The 17,200-nt window shown below is 45.4% G+C and overlaps 1 protein-coding gene across 5 annotated transcripts in view; it reads right to left on the bottom strand.

The window, feature by feature from the left end:
• MVB12B (multivesicular body subunit 12B) overlaps positions 1 to 17,200 on the bottom strand; it is a 97,418-nt gene that overhangs the window by 54,284 nt on the left and 25,934 nt on the right. For all 5 annotated transcript variants that reach the window (XM_081847754.1, XM_081847756.1, XM_081847753.1 and 2 more), the window contains exons 3-7: positions 15,720 to 15,827; positions 12,796 to 12,892; positions 11,768 to 11,897; positions 11,447 to 11,569; positions 2,102 to 2,199 (exon numbers count right to left, since the gene is read on the bottom strand). In XM_081847754.1, coding sequence (XP_081703880.1) covers positions 2,102 to 2,199; positions 11,447 to 11,569; positions 11,768 to 11,897; positions 12,796 to 12,892; positions 15,720 to 15,827 — 556 coding nt within the window. The remainder of the gene's footprint in view (positions 1 to 2,101; positions 2,200 to 11,446; positions 11,570 to 11,767; positions 11,898 to 12,795; positions 12,893 to 15,719; positions 15,828 to 17,200) is intronic.

The raw sequence follows: 17,200 nt of genomic DNA, 5'->3' as shown, positions 1-17,200 counted from the left end.
TCCGCTAACCCAGAAATATTACCTCGGGTTAAGAACTTTGCTTCAGGATGAGAACAGAAATCGTGCGGTGGCGGCAGGAGGCCCCATTAGCTAAAGTGGTGCTTCAGGTTAAGAACAGTTTCAGGTTAAGAAAGGACCTCCGGAACGAATTAAGTACTTAATCCGAGGTACCACTGTACATGAGTAGAATGTGTGCTTTTATTTAAAATGCATCTCTGAGTTATTTGTGGGGCATAGGAGTTCGTTTATTCCCCCCTCCCCAAATATAGTCTGGCCCCCAACAAGGTCTGAGGGACAGTGGACCGGCCCTTGCTGAAAAGGTTTGCTGACCCCTGGTGTAGACGACACTGAGCAATGTGGACCTATGGTCTGATTCAGTATAAGGCAGCTTCCTATGTCCCTGTGACTGTCCACTGTCAGAGAAATAATGCAGGGCCAGGTGGATCTGTAGTCAGATCTAGCCAAACATTTGCGGTTTCCTTAATGGAACTGCGGGTTTCCCTCCCAAGCCATCCCAAGGCAGAAGAGCCCATCCAAAACTGAGCAGAGCTGTGGTTTCCACGGAGGTGGGGAAGGGAAATCTCTTCAACTTCCTCCCAAACCTTCTTCCCCGATCCGGGATCATTGCCAGGGCAGCATTCCCGCTCTCCTCATTTCCAAACCAATTAAGACCACACCAGAGTAACAAGGGAGGAAATTGGGGGGAATGAACACCTACATGAATTATGCGATCGTTACATTCCATCTCTGGAAGAAACCTACAGCGGCAGCTTGAGTAAAAACAAAAACAAAACCCTACCAGGATTACCATTTGATCAGCCCCTTCATTAAGGTACATGAGTTAATGCCATGTTCTTCTGTTATAAGTGCCAGTCACCATTAACACATGAAAAAGCCAAGGAAGGAAAACCAGCTGACAGCACCTCCCCCCCCTTTTTTTTTTTTTGCATTTCTTGCAGTGCAACAGTACTCCCCTGCCAGAATTTCACAGTTTACTTTCTTTCCCTTTGTAAAAGATAAATCCCAGTTTCCCCTTGGCAGGGCCCAGCAAATTCAATGGGTCACTTTGCTGGATTACAACTCCATCACATCTAGAAACTCTTGATTCTACCCATGGGCAGCCAGATGACCCTGGGACGCTCATGAAGAAGGTGTAGAAACTAGTTTGTCCAAGCATCTCTTATTCAGAGATATACTGTTCTTTTACATTGGGTTTGCATTTACTGTATTTATTGTGGTGAATGTTGGAAGATGCAGGTCAGATAAAATGGTGTCCTTCTTCATTCAGCGCATAATGAAGCTATGGAATTCGCTGCCACAACAGGCAGGGATGCAGAGAGTGCTTTAAACAGAGGTTCCAACATGAATCATTGGGACAAGTTAAGAATCATCCCAGCTGGGCAAAAGCACTCAAGGACAAGGGTTGAGAAGGGCCAGTGAGGTGTGTTGCCTGGGAGGAGTCCAGAGAGCCAGAGAATCCTGGAGGGCTGGATTTGGCCCCTGGGCCTAAGGTTCCCTGGCCCCGGCATAGCCAATTAGCAGATTAGACAAATCCATAGTAGAAAGTCTAAAAACAGCGCCTAGTCATGATTGCTATATGAAATCTATGGACTTCCAGCTGGTACAGCTCTAAACACGAGTTGCTGGGGCCCATCAGCGGGAAGGAATAGTGGGCAGCTGACAGCAGCATAGAGAGATGAGGCTGGAATGGGACTTTTCCACGGACTGTAGCACCCAACTGAACCAATGGCTGCTACAGGCAACTGAGGCTTCTGATCACAGGGCAGTTCCTTTTAAGACTTATAAGAACCATGTCTGAGCCCTGCATCCAGCACCCAATTAGACCACCTGCTTCTGCGGACAACTTGAAGCTTCTGCTAGCGACATGGAGGATCCTTTTAAGACGTGTGAGAACAACATCTGAGCATGACACCCCATCTTCTGCAGCATTGCAACAGATTCTGAGCTTCGTCATGCTCCTATAAAGGTAGAGTGACTCTACCAGGTGATTGTTTGAGTTGCCTGGGCAGTCAAAGATGGCTCTGAGTTATCTAGCATGGTTTTTAAAAAAAAAAAACGAGTAACTAACACTTTGTCTTACCTGATATGGCATATAAATTGGAGTGCTGGTACTCAAAGTCTGGTCGAGTGCCATGCCCTTTCCCTCGAAAACTGGCCGGAAGTGTCAGAGATATATGCCTAGCAAGGAAAAACAAAACAAGTTGTTACAAGATCAAGGCTGCCAGCAATAGGAGTCCTAGAACCAAGCATGACCTGTCTAAGTCTTGAGATTGGCTTCCAAAGGTCTTGTTGCTCTTAGGAGGTCAACAGGTGGGTGGTAGGGCAAACAGGTTTTTTGGTGGTGGCACCCAAACTTTTGAATACTTTGCTGATTTCCTTTGGGGCCAGGGTCAAGGAACTGTCGACTCTCAACTTACATGGGGGCTACATTCCAGGGACAGGATGCAAGTCAAATTGCACACGGTCAAAACACACTTTCCCCTCACCTCCAAGTGTTCTCCCAAGGGGACACAGAGTCTCCCAAGCCTGCTGAACACTCTTCCCTGTATCTCCAAATGCTCTCCCCATGGTGAGTGTAATGGCGGGTTGGATTGCTGTCATTCCTCCCCCTTTTTTCAAACAAGCACATAAAGCTGAATTCGCCCAAGTTAAATGTACATGAGCTGCGAGCAGACTGCATTCAAAAAGCCCTAAACATTTCTGGTCCGATTCTTTATGTTCCATCTCAATCAACGGGATTATCTGATGGTTTTGGTGGTTCTACATACTCCTGAGGTTCCGCAGGTCTTCACTAGGAACTGAGCCTTAAGTGGGGCAGGCTGGTTCCTTGTGGAATTCCCTGCCAGTAGAGATTAGGAAGGAATTGTCCCTGTGTTCTTTTAGATGCCTTCTGAAAACTGTATTGCTTCGATAGGTGTTTGCAGTATGTTTTTTGTTTTCTTTTTCAACCAGCCAATGATGCTGTATTGATGTTTAACTGAACCCTATTCCTTTCACAGAGCTACAATTCCCAGAGTGGTTTAACAGTCAAACCCTCTTCCCAGGGGACTCTGGGAATTATAGCTCTGGGAGCGAAATACGGTGGGCTCCTAACAACTTTCAGCATCCTTTAATAAACTACCGTTCCCAGGATTCTTTGGAGGGGAGAGCCATCAATGTTTATAAGGATAGGGTACTGCTTTAAACGTATAGTACAGATGGGACCTTATTTTAAGTAAGCGTTGCTGGTTGGCCAGGATGGATATAAACTTATTTATCCCTGCAAGCCAACAGCAGAAATGTGTTTTCCTTATGCCTTTAAAACTGCTTGTCATTTTATTCTATAGACAGGAAATTAGATGTGGAACATTCTCTTTCTCTCTCTCTCTCTCTTACACTTACACACACACACACACGAGAAACCAACAACAGCCCAATTTATAAAAGTCCCCAAGTTCCTAAACACATATTGTTAAATGTGAGCAGCTTGGCACCATATGGCAAATCAATTACTGTACTAGTTTCAATCCCGAAACACAGACACGCACACACCCAACCCGAACAAAAGCAGGTTGGGGGAGAGAGAGAGAGAGAGAGAGAGAGAGAGAGAGAATGGAGGTGTGGAGCGGAGGAGAGAAACAGCAAGCCAGAGAGAGGAACAATCTGGAAACAATGGAAGAGTTGAAATGAACAGCGGCCGCCGGAGTTTTGAATACAATTAATCATCATTCCGAGCCAACGGGAAGCCATATTGACGCGGGCCCTGCATTTGAATATTTAATTAGGGTGAAGTTCTTCATCAAATTATTGCAGATTGGGGGGGTGGGGCTGGTGTGCGTGAGGAGCGAGAGAACAGGCGCAACTCAAACCCCCAAATCCCTTTGATCGAAGCTGCCAAAAAGCTGCACTGAGCCTGTTCAAAACCGCAGGGCTAATTCCGATGCGGCTGCGAAGGCATTTAGCAAAAATAAAAAACAGAAGAGGAGTAATCATTGAAGTTGGCTTATTAGAAATGCATTGGGAGTGGTGGGGGGGGGGGCTCTGATCTTATACGAAGAAGTGGAACACTCAAATGAAGACAGACACACAGACGGAGTGGGGAGGAGAGAAAGAGAAACGTGATTTGGTACTGTGGGGGTCCTTTTTATTTTCAACCATCCTGCTGCTGTTAGCATGATCACTTAACCAGGATTTTAATGGGCACAGTGTCATCACGTGGATTGAAAGCTCACCACTGGCTGCCATCACAAAAATAAGATGGGCCCTTAAAAAAATAATATACACCCTGGCTTTTGACCCTTTAGGTGTATCTGTTTAGGACTCTTATTTTTCTGTTCGTAAGTTGTTTTAAACTGCTTTCGATACTGTGCTTTAACTACTGTAAGCAGCCCTGGGACCTTGGAGTGAAGGGCAGGCAATCAATCAATCAATAAGCAAGTGCAAGCCCAATGTAAAAATTAAATAATTTATTATTTATTGAATTTCTAACCCACCCACCCTCCCAAAGGACCCCTGGGGTGGCAAAACAGATGTATTGTTTGAATGAAACAAACAAACAGCAGACATTCCAACACAGATTTAAAAATTCTAAAAACAATTCCAATTAAAAACATCTAAAATCAGTTACAGGTTTTTAAAATAAAATCATCATCATCATCATCATCATCTTAAAATAAGTTTAGAACATTCCTCCAGCCAATCATCCTAGGGATGCCTGGAACAGTATTTCATTATATTATTTTATTTTATTATATTATATTATATTAATAATAATCACTGACTCTTAAAGCAGTTAATCAGGAACAAGGAATCCTGTAGCCCCGCAGATGTTGCCTGATGACAACTCTCGTCATCCCTTAGCCATGCTGGCCGAGGAGTTGCTGGGAGTTGTAGTATACCATCATCTGGAGGACACCACTCTGGCTACTTGTAACCTCTGTCTCCCTACCCGCTCTCTCAGACCATCAAGTCAACTCCCCCTCAGACATCAGAGGTGGGCAACCAGAGCAGGGTCAAGCTGTCCTATCCTCCCACCTCCAAAACGCTTCCTAAGAGAGGTTCTCCTGATACCAACAGTTTCATTTCTATACAGATATATTTGATTTATATCCCATCAGACTAGGGCCATGGGCTGGAAGTTCCCCCATAGATATTTTAAGGCCACCCCGGTATTCCCACTCCCTCCACTAACTGGATGCAACACTTGAATGGGCAGTTGTGGAGCCTTTCAAAGACCAAATCCTTCTCTACCCAGTCCCTAAAATGCAAGTCAGTGTTCTTGCTCAGAAATTCTCCCCGTATGGGATACACAAGAACAAGCGACGGTGGGAGACTGCGGATGAGGAAGAAAGAAGGGGGGAGGGGAGGGAGAATGTCTTTTAATGAGGAACAATACAGCCCCTAGTCTCTCTCTGGAGCCATAATTAGAGCAAATTAATTGAAGTTGTGTTTTGACACACTTGCTGAACGCACAGGCGATGCATGACATGCTTACAACTCCACTTGCGGCAAACGGCATGACGGAAGTGAGGATACAAAATCACTAGGTGCGCACAGGAGCCGATTTGCATGTGCGGTGTGCAGGCACTAAGCCATTCAACGGTGCTCCTGTGAAAAGTTGCCACTGAACAATATTAACATTAATTACTAAGACTTCAGGAGAATCTGTAATGCTGAGAGGTGGGAGGTAGATAGAGGAAGGCTCTCATTAATAGGAGCCAGTGCCAGTTACTATCATTTCTCCTGCACATTCTGGAAAGCCAGAATCTCCCACCTCCATCCCCACCAGCATTAAAATGGCACAAAAGAGATGGGGGTCAGGTAAGGGACAGAAACATCCTTTCAAGACTGAGCAAAAACACTCAGGAGAAAGCCACCACCAACCTCCCACTTCCTCCTTGTAACAAAGAATAAAATCTACTCACAGGAAGCTGACATCCCAATCTATTCTGAAACAGTCTCCACCCTTTCTAATGCCCCTCTTTGAAAAAATTACACTGTTTTTTCCATTGCTTTCCTCATTCATAGCAAGTTCCTGATCCTCATGTTTACCTACATTTTCGACCTGCCTGTTGTTCTCAGTTTTAATGTCCTGTGCTCACTTGTTGCCTACTGTCATTTCTTGCTGGCATTAGGCAAACGACTCATCATTTGAGCAAGCTTTTTTAAACAGACCTTCTTAATCTCTTAGCCCCATGGACTGCAAGAAGATCAAATGCATCCATTCTTAAGGAAATCAGCCCTGAGTGCTCACTGGAAGGACAGATCCTGAAGCTGAGGCTCCAATACTTTGGCCACCTCATGAGAAGAGAAGACTCCCTGCAAAAGACCCTGATGTTGGGAAAGATGGAGGGCACAAGGAGAAGGGGACGACAGAGGACGAGATGGTTGGACAGTGTTCTCGAAGCTACCAGCATGAGTTTGACCAAACTGTGGGAGGCAGTGGAAGACAGGAATGCCTGGCGTGCTCTGGTCCAGGGGGTCATGAAGAGTCGGACACGACTAAATGACAACAAATATTACATTTGGCTGCTGTAATTTTATGCTTTCCCCTGCCCTGACATTTTAAAGAAACCCACAACAACCATGTTTAATTCAGTTTCAAAATCATTTTACCAACACCTTAGTTGCGATGTGAGCAGCAATACTGAAGGGTAGCTTAGAAATTAATAAATCTAACAATGAATGTACATCATCTAAAGGAGGGATGGAGAACCTGTGATCATCCAGATGCTGGGATTATGACTGAACGTCTCTAACACTCCAGGTTCAATCCCTGGCAGCTTCAGGTGGGGCTGGGGCTGAAACCCTGGAGACCTGCAGCCAGTCAACACATTTATTTATTTAAATTCATATACTTTCCTTAATCCGAAGATCACAGGGCAGTTCACAACATAAAAACACAAAATGGCAATGCAAAATAATGGTCTCACTCAATATAAGGCAGTTTCCTTATATCCTTGTATGAGGTGTGGATGATTGCTTTTGAAGGCCCCCTTGGAAGGCAAATCACAGGCAAATGTCAAGTCAAGCTTTTAAAATACACTGGAAAGAAAAAGAGCCACTAATGCCAGACCACCAGAGTTAGACGCTTATGCCTTCTTTTGCAAAACTGAAGCCAATATCAACGTATTTTAAGTTTCTCGTCCAGGCAGGGCTCTGCAGGGAGGGCCAACTGTTAAAAGCGTTTGTAAATGTTTAAAACTCTCATCGAAGCCCATTAAAATATAAGCTCATGCTGCTCTTAAGTTCCCCTGCTTCTCCCTCAGACACGACACCGCCGCCCCCCCCCCCAGTTCACCCTCGTCTGCAGACGAAACCCACTGAGTTGGAACCACTCCAGGTGCTTTGACATCCAAGCAAGATGCAAATCGTGTGGGTTCTGTTAAACAATATTCTGGAAACCGTCTCTGGGCTCTGTTCTCTCTCCACAGCTGGAGGCATAAAGCTTCCAAATACCACTTGATGGGAATTGCAAGAAGAAGAGTGCTACTGTGCTCAGATCCAACTTATGGGGATCCTACACTGTGCTCAGATCCTTTCTATTTGGGATATCCAGCTGGCCACGATGAGAAAAGGAGGCTGGACCAGATGGGCCACTGACATGATCCAGCAGGTATTTCTGATGTTCTAGGGAGCCAACCCTGCTAACAGGTCTGGCTGCTTGCCCCTCTGCCCAGTATTCCATTCTCTTGGCCGGCAGTGGCATTCCAAGGTAATGAGCAAAGAGAAAGCCCCCTTTCCCCATTGCCTGTTACATTACCCTTTTAACTGGAAATACCTTGGGTTTAATCTAAGACCTTTTGACTGAAAGCAGAGACATGGGAAGATATCCTCGACCAGGCTTGAAACTCATCCATCCAATTAAGCATTATCTACTTTGACTGCTGCTTATGAGCCATACTTGCATTCCATAGATTCTGGGTTTGATAAGCATATTAAGAACTTGAGAGAATGACCACAGCTCAGTGGTAGAACACCTGCTTTGCTTGTAGAAGGTCCTGAGCTCAATCCCTATTGTCTCCAGAGATGGCTGGGGAAAGCTCCTGCCCAAAACCCTGAAAAACCACTGCCAGTAAGTGTAGATAATACTGGGCCAGATGGAGCAATGCCTGGATTGATATAACGTACCATCCTATATGGGATGCGGGTGGTGCTGTGGGTTAAACCACAGAGCCTAGGACTTGCCAATCAGAAGGTTGGCGGTTCGAATCCCCGCGACGGGGTGAGCTCCCATTGCTTGGTTCCTGCTCCTGCCAACCTAGCAGTTTGAAAGCACGTCAAAGTGCAAGTAGATAAATAGGTACTGCTCCGGCGGGAAGGTAAATGGTGTTTCCGTGCCCTGCTGTGGTTCGCCAGAAGCGGCTTAGTCGGCCAGTAAAGCAAGATGAGCGCAACAACCCCAGAATCGGCCACGACTGGACCTAATGGTCAGGGGTCCCTTTACCTTTACCATCCTATATTCATAATATTCGCAATCTTATGTGCCTCCCTACCCCAAGCCAAGTAACTGGCATTTGGAGGTAGACTGCCCATGAACCTGGAGGGTCCATTGACCATTGGTGCTATTGTTATACACATTTATGGGACACCAATCCAACAAAGTTCCAGCAGGGTTCTTCTTACGTACTTGTGTCCCTGACCTCTGACTCACCACCCCGACACATCTTTCTGACATTATGTCTAGCAATCACATGGGCATGTTTCACACACCCACAGGATCAAAAGCTATTTGGCACTCAAGGATCAGAGCTGGGAAGGGAGGAGAGGCGAAATTCAACATTAACATGCAGAAGTTGAAACCAAAATCCCCAGTCTTGGGCAAGTGGGACGTGAAACGCAGCCGACACATCTTTTCGCAATTGGAGTGTGTTCCATTTCCCAAAGTGTCTGTCGCAAGCTGATAACTTTTTTGTTGTTGCTGCGTGGATGTTAAGTACAATTATATCTGCCACTGGGGGGTGGTGGGGGGAGGAACGCACAAACACACAGAGAAAGGAATGACATCTTTGCTTGAAGCTGACAGATTGTTTGGAGACCGTTTCAAGGATAGCAAGAGAGGCACTGCAGGAATGAATCCCAAGCACGCCAAGGGTAAGTCTGGGTACAGATTGGCAAATCTGCCCATTTTTGGTTCTTTCAAGTTAATAATTTCCCCTCCTAGTTCTAAGTTCACTCCCATGATTCTCTGCACCAGTGTGTGATTTAATTTTGTTTAGAAAAAGCATGCACACAACACATTATCTTCCCCCTATGAGGAAAGGTGCAATGTTTTAGAATTTTTTAGTTTAGAGAAAACATAGAGGTGGTATGTTAGAAGTATAAAACGATGCATGGCATGGAGAAAGTTTTTCTCCTCTTATAACACTAGAACTTGTGGACATCCAAAGGCAGCTGAATGTTGGAATACAGAGGGCAGATAAAAGGAAGTACTTCTTTATGCAGTACATAGCTAAACTGAGGAACGTTCTCTTGCCGGAGGCAGTAATGGCCACCAACTTAGATGGCTTTAAAAGAGGATTAGACAAATGGGGAAAGATAATGATGGCTACTTGCCAAGATGGCTATGCTCTGCCTCCACACCTTTCAAGTATCAGTTGCTGAAAACCATCTAGCTGGCTGCTGTGAAAACAGAATGCTGGACCAGATGGGTCATTGGCCTGATCCAGCAGGCTCTCTTTATGCTCTTAAAGTACTTCCTTGCCCAGCATAGCTACGCTTTGGAATGTGCTCCCATAGGGAGCTCCAAGGAAGTGATGACCACTCACTTGGATAGCTTTAAAGGAGGATCAGAAAATTTATTAGAGGAATAGGCTATCAATAGCTACTAATCCAGGGGTCTTTGTGGCTTGGGCTGGTTCATGGTCCCGGTGGGCCGGAGTATGTGTGTGTGTGTGCGTGTGTGTGTGCGTGCATGCACATGCGCAAATGCTATTTCCAGCAATCCTTCTGGCATGGAGGAGGCGTGCGCAGCTTCCCATTGGCTGCAGGAGCTTCCTGCAGCCAATGGGAAGCCGGCCAGCATCGCAGAAGGCGGTCCCCATTCTGCTCCATGCTGGTTTAGCGCGGTGCATGGGACTCGACAGGAGTCCCCAAGCAGTCAGTGGGGGTCCATGGCCCCCCCATGGGGGGCCACTTGCGGCGTATGGGCCTTAGGTTGCCGACCCCTGTACTAGTCACAATGTCAGAGGCAGTATGTCTCTGAATACTAGTTGCTAGGAACCCTTTATATTGCTTGCTGAAGTACTCTAAGTTGGGATATGGTGACTAGTGCTAGCATATATATATATATATACAGTGGTGCCTCGCAAGACGAAATTAATCCATTCCGCGAGTCTCTTCGTCTAGCGGTTTTTTCGTCTTGAGAAGCAAGCCCATTGACGGCTTAGCGGCTTTTAGCGGCTTAGCAGCTTAGAAAAAGGGGGGGGGACCGCAGGAACTCGCAAGACATTTTCGTCTTGCGAAGCAAGCCCATAGGGAAATTCGTTTTGCGAAGCGCCTCCAAAACGGAAAACCCTTTCGTCTAGCGGGTTTTCCATCTTGCGAGGCATTTGTCTTGCGGGGCACCACTGTATAATTCTTTTTATTCTATTACAGTTTAATTGTTTTTAGATGTTCCCCCAATTAATTTAGCTGTTCTTATTTTATCCGTAAGCTGTCTTGAGTCCCTGTCATGGAAATAGGTGGGATATGAATAAATATATAGTAGCAATAATGACTATATTTTATGTAATAATTCCCAGCTTTCATGCTTCCCACAGGCATCAGGCCAGACTGATCCAGCAGGCGTGTTTGATGTCCTTATGCTCACAGTTAACAGGTATCCCATAATACTTCTGCATTTGTAAGAACTTGATTACAGTGGTACCTCTGGTTGCGAACGAGATCCGTTCCGGAGGCCCGTTCGCAACATGAAAAGAGCATAACCTGCAGTGGCGTGTCTGCGCACGTGCGCTTTGCGATTCGCAGCTTTTGCGCATGATGTCATTTTGCACTTCTGTGCATGAGGCGAAACCCGGAAGTAACCCTTTCCGGTACTTCCGGGTCGCCGCGGGACGTAACCTGAAAGAACGTAACATGAAGCAGACGTAACATGAGGTATGAATGTATTTAGTCTGGCAGCACCCACACTTGGGAACTCCTTGCCTACTGACATTCGGCAGGCACCTTCTCTGTACTCTTTTCACCACCTGCTAAAAGCATTCTTGTTTAGACAAACCTGCTAACATGTTTAGAAAGCTGATGCAAGTTTTAATCTATTTTAGTCTATTGTTATTTTAACTTTTAGAACATTTTAAATTATTAATTCTTATTGACAATTTCATTGTTTTATGGTTTAGTAAACTACATCATCATCATCATCATCATTTTTATTTTATACTGTCAAGTAGTGTATAAAACTGTATAAAAATCCCACTGGCATTGGAGAATTTGAGAAGAGCCTCACCTGGGAAGGTTAGCAGCTGGCGTTGTAGCTGGAGCTTGTGGAGAAGGTGTTGTGGGCTGAGACGATTCATGGTTCCTGGGGACCTTGCCCATGCGGTACCATATGCCCATGTTGTTCAGTTCCCTTTGCAGCAGACAAGAGAAGACAATCAGCCACACAGCTCAAGTCAATGGTCAAGGTAACAAATATGCTAGCACTTGGGAGGTCTTGGCAAACAAACAGCGTGGGGTCCCTTTGGTAGGGAATGCTGGACTCCTATCTGGAAAAACCTTAGTTCCAAAATTCCTGACTTAAAGGGTGAGGAGGAGATGGGACCCTTACCCAATGAACGTATACTGTGGAGGGGCTTGTTTGCCCCGGCCCAGGATCCGAATATCGCAAATTGCGGCCTCCGTAGAATCCCGTGGAATGAACTTGATGCAGAGTCTCTTCTTCCGGAAAGCAGTTTCTTCTGCAAAACGCCACAGCGTGAGAGTTCAGGGGTAGTTTCCCTCTTCTCTTACTCCAAACCTCTCTACAAAACCCAGGCCTTCTTTAAGTGTAGCCCTCCTCTGAACACCCCCACGCCCTCTCCCCACGCCTTATGGTACTCCCTGATTTTTATACCAATAGTGGATATTGATGCTGTTTTAAGTATTTGCTTTTTGTGTAAATCATTTGACGTATTATGTTTCTTCTACATGCATATTCATGTACATGGACTCAGGGGTTACCTGATAGGTAAAGATAGCAACCTCATGTAGTAGCCCTGATGATGATTTATAGATCGCTCAGTATGTGAAAAACTCAAAATGGTTCAGAATACATAAAAATATCCAAATCATAAAATCATGGAGGTGGAAGGTAACCCAAGGGTCATGTAGTCCAACCCCTTGTATTCTTGCATTACAGGGGGTTGAACTAAATGACTCTTAGGGTCCCTTCCAACTTGGTAATTCTACGATTCATGTATTTTTACCTACTGTAACTTGCTTCAAGATCTTCAGATAGTAAATGGTCCATAAATCATCATCAGGTCTACTTCGTTATGTTGGCATCTTTATACCTCGGCCAACCCCTGAGCCCATGTACAATTCTTTCTTGTTCTTTTCTTTCTGCAGAGAGAAACCTAGAACCTGGACTGCATCATCAAAGGGATCTGGTAGCCCACCGACCCCCCCCTCCCCACTTGACTGCGGTGCACAGCCTCTAAATCCAAACCACACAAATTATAGTGTGGGAGCAAATCTGGGATGAAGCACAAAAGATGGATAGAATTCCCACAGCAGGTGGTCACCACTACGAAGCACCTTCTCTAAGAGGGTATGCACAGGATCTGGTCACCGCAAAGACCAACAGTCTCAACTCACGTGTGTCCATGGTCTCTTGGATAGGAATGAAGCCGACAGGCAAAGTGTCCTTGATATCTATGAGCTTCATATCGACCAAGACATTGCCCAGGTGGCTCTGTTGGGAGACAGAAGGAAAGTGATGGCCAAGAGGCTATGAAACCCAAACAAAATGACAATTCTTGGAACTGAGCGTGCAGTTATGCACCTGCCCCACATACGCAGTGCGCGAATGGAGCAAGAACTTGTCACAATCAAAAGGACTAGAAACTTAATTCCTCCTTTATTATTACAGTACTATTATTAAAAGTGCCATTCCCAGGACGCTGAATTTGACAAATAGGTTTGCATCCAACTAAGTTGTGCTTATGTCATGATTTCCCCCCAAATAATTTTGGGAGCTGTAGTTTGTTAAGTATGCTGAGAGTTGTTAGGAGACCCCTTACAAAGCTACAATTCTCAGAACGGTTTAACAATTAATCTCTCTTTCCAGGGAACTCTGGAAATTGTAGCTCTGGGAGGGGGATATAGGTGTCCTAACAGCTGTCAGAACCTTCTGACATTAAGAGCTGTTTGTGACAGTGGAAGGGACTCCCATGACAGGTGGTGAACTCTCCTTCCTTGGATGTTTTTAAGCAGAGGCCACCTGTCTATTTGATCTAGAAATTCATTCACTATGATTCTATTCTTCACCTAGTCCAACTCCACTCAACCTGCTGCCCAGTTGTGGGGGGAAATTTAGTTTTTTTAAAAATCAATTTTAATCAATTATGTGTTGCTGTGCTTGTGGGGTGTGGAAAGCTACCCAAGTACTTTGGGATTCAGTGGGGGTTGCATTTAGGGACAGGGAAAGGGGCAAAAAGGCTGCCTTCAAAATTTAAATGGGGAACTAATCTGGTTGCATACACACCACGCATTTAAACCACATGACTTCCCCCTAAGAATGCTGGGAACTGTAATTTACTACCCATAGTGCTACAACTCCCAGCACCCTTAAACTATAACTTCCAATATTCAATTTTTTTGGGGGGGGGTGAAGTCATGTGATTTAAATTCGTTCTGTGTACACGACCATTGTGACATTGAAAGAACCCTACTTTAATCAAATGAACTTTGGGGGAGAGTGAGAGGGTTATAGTTGATGCTAGTCCTACTCATTGAGTAGACCTACAAAAGTTAATCGGAAACAGCTACCTTATATTCATTCATATCAATGGGTCTACTCAGAGAAGGACTAGTATTGGACACAACCCAGGGTGTTTAAACGTATCCAGCAAACAGCTCTTATCTGGAGAGCAAAGACATATGTAATGAATCTGGCTAATTAGCTCTACATGTATTTCGTTGCAAGGTCCAAAAACAAGAAAAGTTCCTGGGGGGGAAAGAAAGAAGAGCAGCATCTGCAAGCCAGCTGGAACAAGGAATAGTACATGGAATCCAAACTGACGTCTTCCCTGATTAATCAAGCACTGGAGAAAGAAAAACCTCACGAACAAACCAACAGATCCTCTGATGTTCGGGCTGTGAGTGCCTTTCTTAATGTATGCGAAAAGGTGCAATATACACAGAAAGTGGGAGGAACCTGCAGGCTTGAGGGGAAAATTCTATTGTCTGTAAAAGTACAAAAAAATATTTGCGAGGAGGGGAACAAAGCAGGGAGCGGGAGGCAAGCCCAGCCCAGTTAAGACTAGGTGTGGTCAATGGCCATGGAATGCTGTTGAAATGAGCAGGAATGGGAAACTGGAGGAAGGGGGAATAGAATGCAGTTCCTGAACAGGAAGCACTTCACACTGCAACTGTCTGTTGCAGGTTCCACCCCGCTTTTTAGCCTTTTCAAGTAGCACAGGGGTTGCCCATTTGGTGCCCTCCAGATGTTAAAGTAAAGTAAAGGGACCCCTGATCATTAGGTCCAGTCGCAGACAACTGTGGGGTTGCGGCGCTCATCTCGCTTTATTGGCCAAGGGAGCCGGCGTACAGCTTCCAGGTCATGTGGCCAGCATGACTAAGCCACTTCTGGCAAACCAGAGCAGTGCACAGAAACACCGTTTACCTTCCCGCCAGAGCGGTACCTATTTATCTACTTGCACTGGCGTGCTTTCGAACTGCTAGGTTGGCAGGAGCTGGGACCGAGCAATGGGAGCTCACCCCGTCACGGGGATTCGAACCACCGACCTTCTGATCGGCAAGTCCTAGGCTCTGTGGTTTAACCCACAGCGCCACCCGCGTCCCTCCTTCAGATGTTGCTAGATTGCAATTCCCGTAGGTTCCAGACAGCATGGCCAATTAGTCAGGTATGATGGGAACTGTAGCTCAGGAACATCTGAATGGCCGCATACTTGACTGCCCTTGAGCCAGCATTTCCCAAGCTGCATATGTGGGTCAGTATTTAGAATCCTCCCATTCCAACAGTATCCCATGCAAAGATATCTGCATACCCCTTGCTGAAACTTCTTTTTAAAAGGGTGACTTGCAAAAGCCACATTTCCAAATTGTTTTTTTTTTTTAAAGAAAAGACAAGGAAACACTTAGGCGACTTAATCACAAAACTCTCTTAAGCAGCAAAACGTGTGAGCCTTTATTCCATCATCAGGACAACTGAGATCAAAGCATGTGTGAATATCGGTGTGAAAATCAGTACTGATGCCAAACAGGCTACAACTTAACTCAAAATGGAGTGGGTGGTAGTAGTCTTAAAGTAGCAACAAATCACTTGAACAATATCCATAGATTATGTGACACTTTCTCCTTCAATGGGATATCAAAACATTAATGCAGCATGTGAACAGTACATTTACCTGCTCACCTGTGGCGAGTTAAAAACCTTCAACAGGCAACCAGGAAAGAAAGCTTGATAGAAATTTGGTTTGTTCTGTTTCCTACTACCTTTCTTTTCCCCTGACCAGCCCAGGAAACAAACACCCAAGCCTGAGAAGCAAGCCACTCACATTCTCTTTAGAAAAGGTCCGTGTGAAGCACAAATATCGTGTGACCTTGGATTTAAACAGGCCATCTTTCCAGAGGTCAGCATCCAAGCCATCTGCCGTCTGTGCAACCTGGAAAAAATATCAATAGCCAAGGGTTGGTGAAGGAAGAGAAAAAGAGGATAGGTGAAGGGGCACAGCTCACCTTTTACACCTAATTAACGCTGGCCAGAGGCTTTTATTACCTCATTAAGTCTCTCTCCTCCAATGGAGAGAAGGATCAAAAGCAAAGGGTGTGTGTGTGTGTGTGTGTGTGTGTGTGTGTGTGTGAGAGAGAGAGAGAGAGAGAGAGAGAGAGAGAGTGTCCTAAAAATACTGTCACCAGCGAGTCAACTGATTAAAGAGAACCTCACGTAAAATATTAATCAAGGTAAAACTACCTTTGGCCACTACTTCTTGAGGTGTTTTGGAGGTTAATGGGAGAAACACAAAAGCCTTTGTCCTCCCTCATAGGCCTGTGGGTTTGAAAAACGAAGGGAAATTGGTCACATGGTGTGCAGGCAGAAATACTGCCTGCTAGGCAGTCGGTTAATCCACCCTTCAATTTAGACAACCATTTGAAGATTTGGTGCTGGGGCACGGAGAGTTCATAAATATAACACGTTGACAAGATATGGTGCAAATCCAGCATGAAGAGTCTGGTCAGTGATAGGCCGGAGAATGTCATGTGTTCTTCTCTGACCCCTATATAAAGATTCCAGCACCAGCTTCTTCACAGGACGGAGAAACTGAAGTGGCTTTGCTACTGTTGTCTGATAGGCATGGACTGCCCAGCTTGAGCTGTATCTGAAACACATGCTTAGTTGTCAGAAGCCTTCATTCAACAGTAGCAGCTATCACTTAAGATGGTGACAGGGACTGTTGTCAACTGCAGCATCCCATTTGAGCCTCTCTCTCTGAACACCGGCTGATGCCTGCCAGTTCGTCTTGCATGCTTTTATTTATTCATTCGGATGATTTCTCACTTAAGACAATTCATATGCCCACCTTCCTTTTCAAAGAAACTCTTCTCCTTCTTTGCAATAGCAGGAAAGAAAGAAGAATTCGCAGCATAATCTCTATAAGCCACTGGCGCTGCAGCAAGAACCCCAGCTCCACTAGAAGGGAAGCGAGGTAGCAATCCTCAAGGAGTTGCAGTGGAACTCTCTAGCTAACCATCCCGTGTCAGAATCAGCAGCTACTACAGGCAGGTAGAGGCTTCTGACCGTTTAGGGCTTTCTGTGAGAACCAAAGAAGTGATTCTGTTGGTGCCACCAAAAAGGCTTCGTGGCAGAGTAGGGATCTGAACTCAGGTTCCGCCCACCCCTCATAAAAAGAATAACAGTCTATTCACTATAGACTCATTCCTCTTAAGGGAGATCTGTGAGTCAGCCCCATCCACTAAATGCCATTCCTTCCTTAACAGCTCGTGTGGGCCGTGTACCACTCACTTGGTTTGCTCGTGC

Source organism: Podarcis erhardii, assembly GCF_964252035.2.
Source record: "Podarcis erhardii genome assembly, chromosome: Z".
Classification (NCBI taxonomy): Eukaryota; Metazoa; Chordata; class Lepidosauria; order Squamata; family Lacertidae; genus Podarcis; species Podarcis erhardii.
This window is presented reverse-complemented; position numbering and strand designations above follow the sequence as displayed.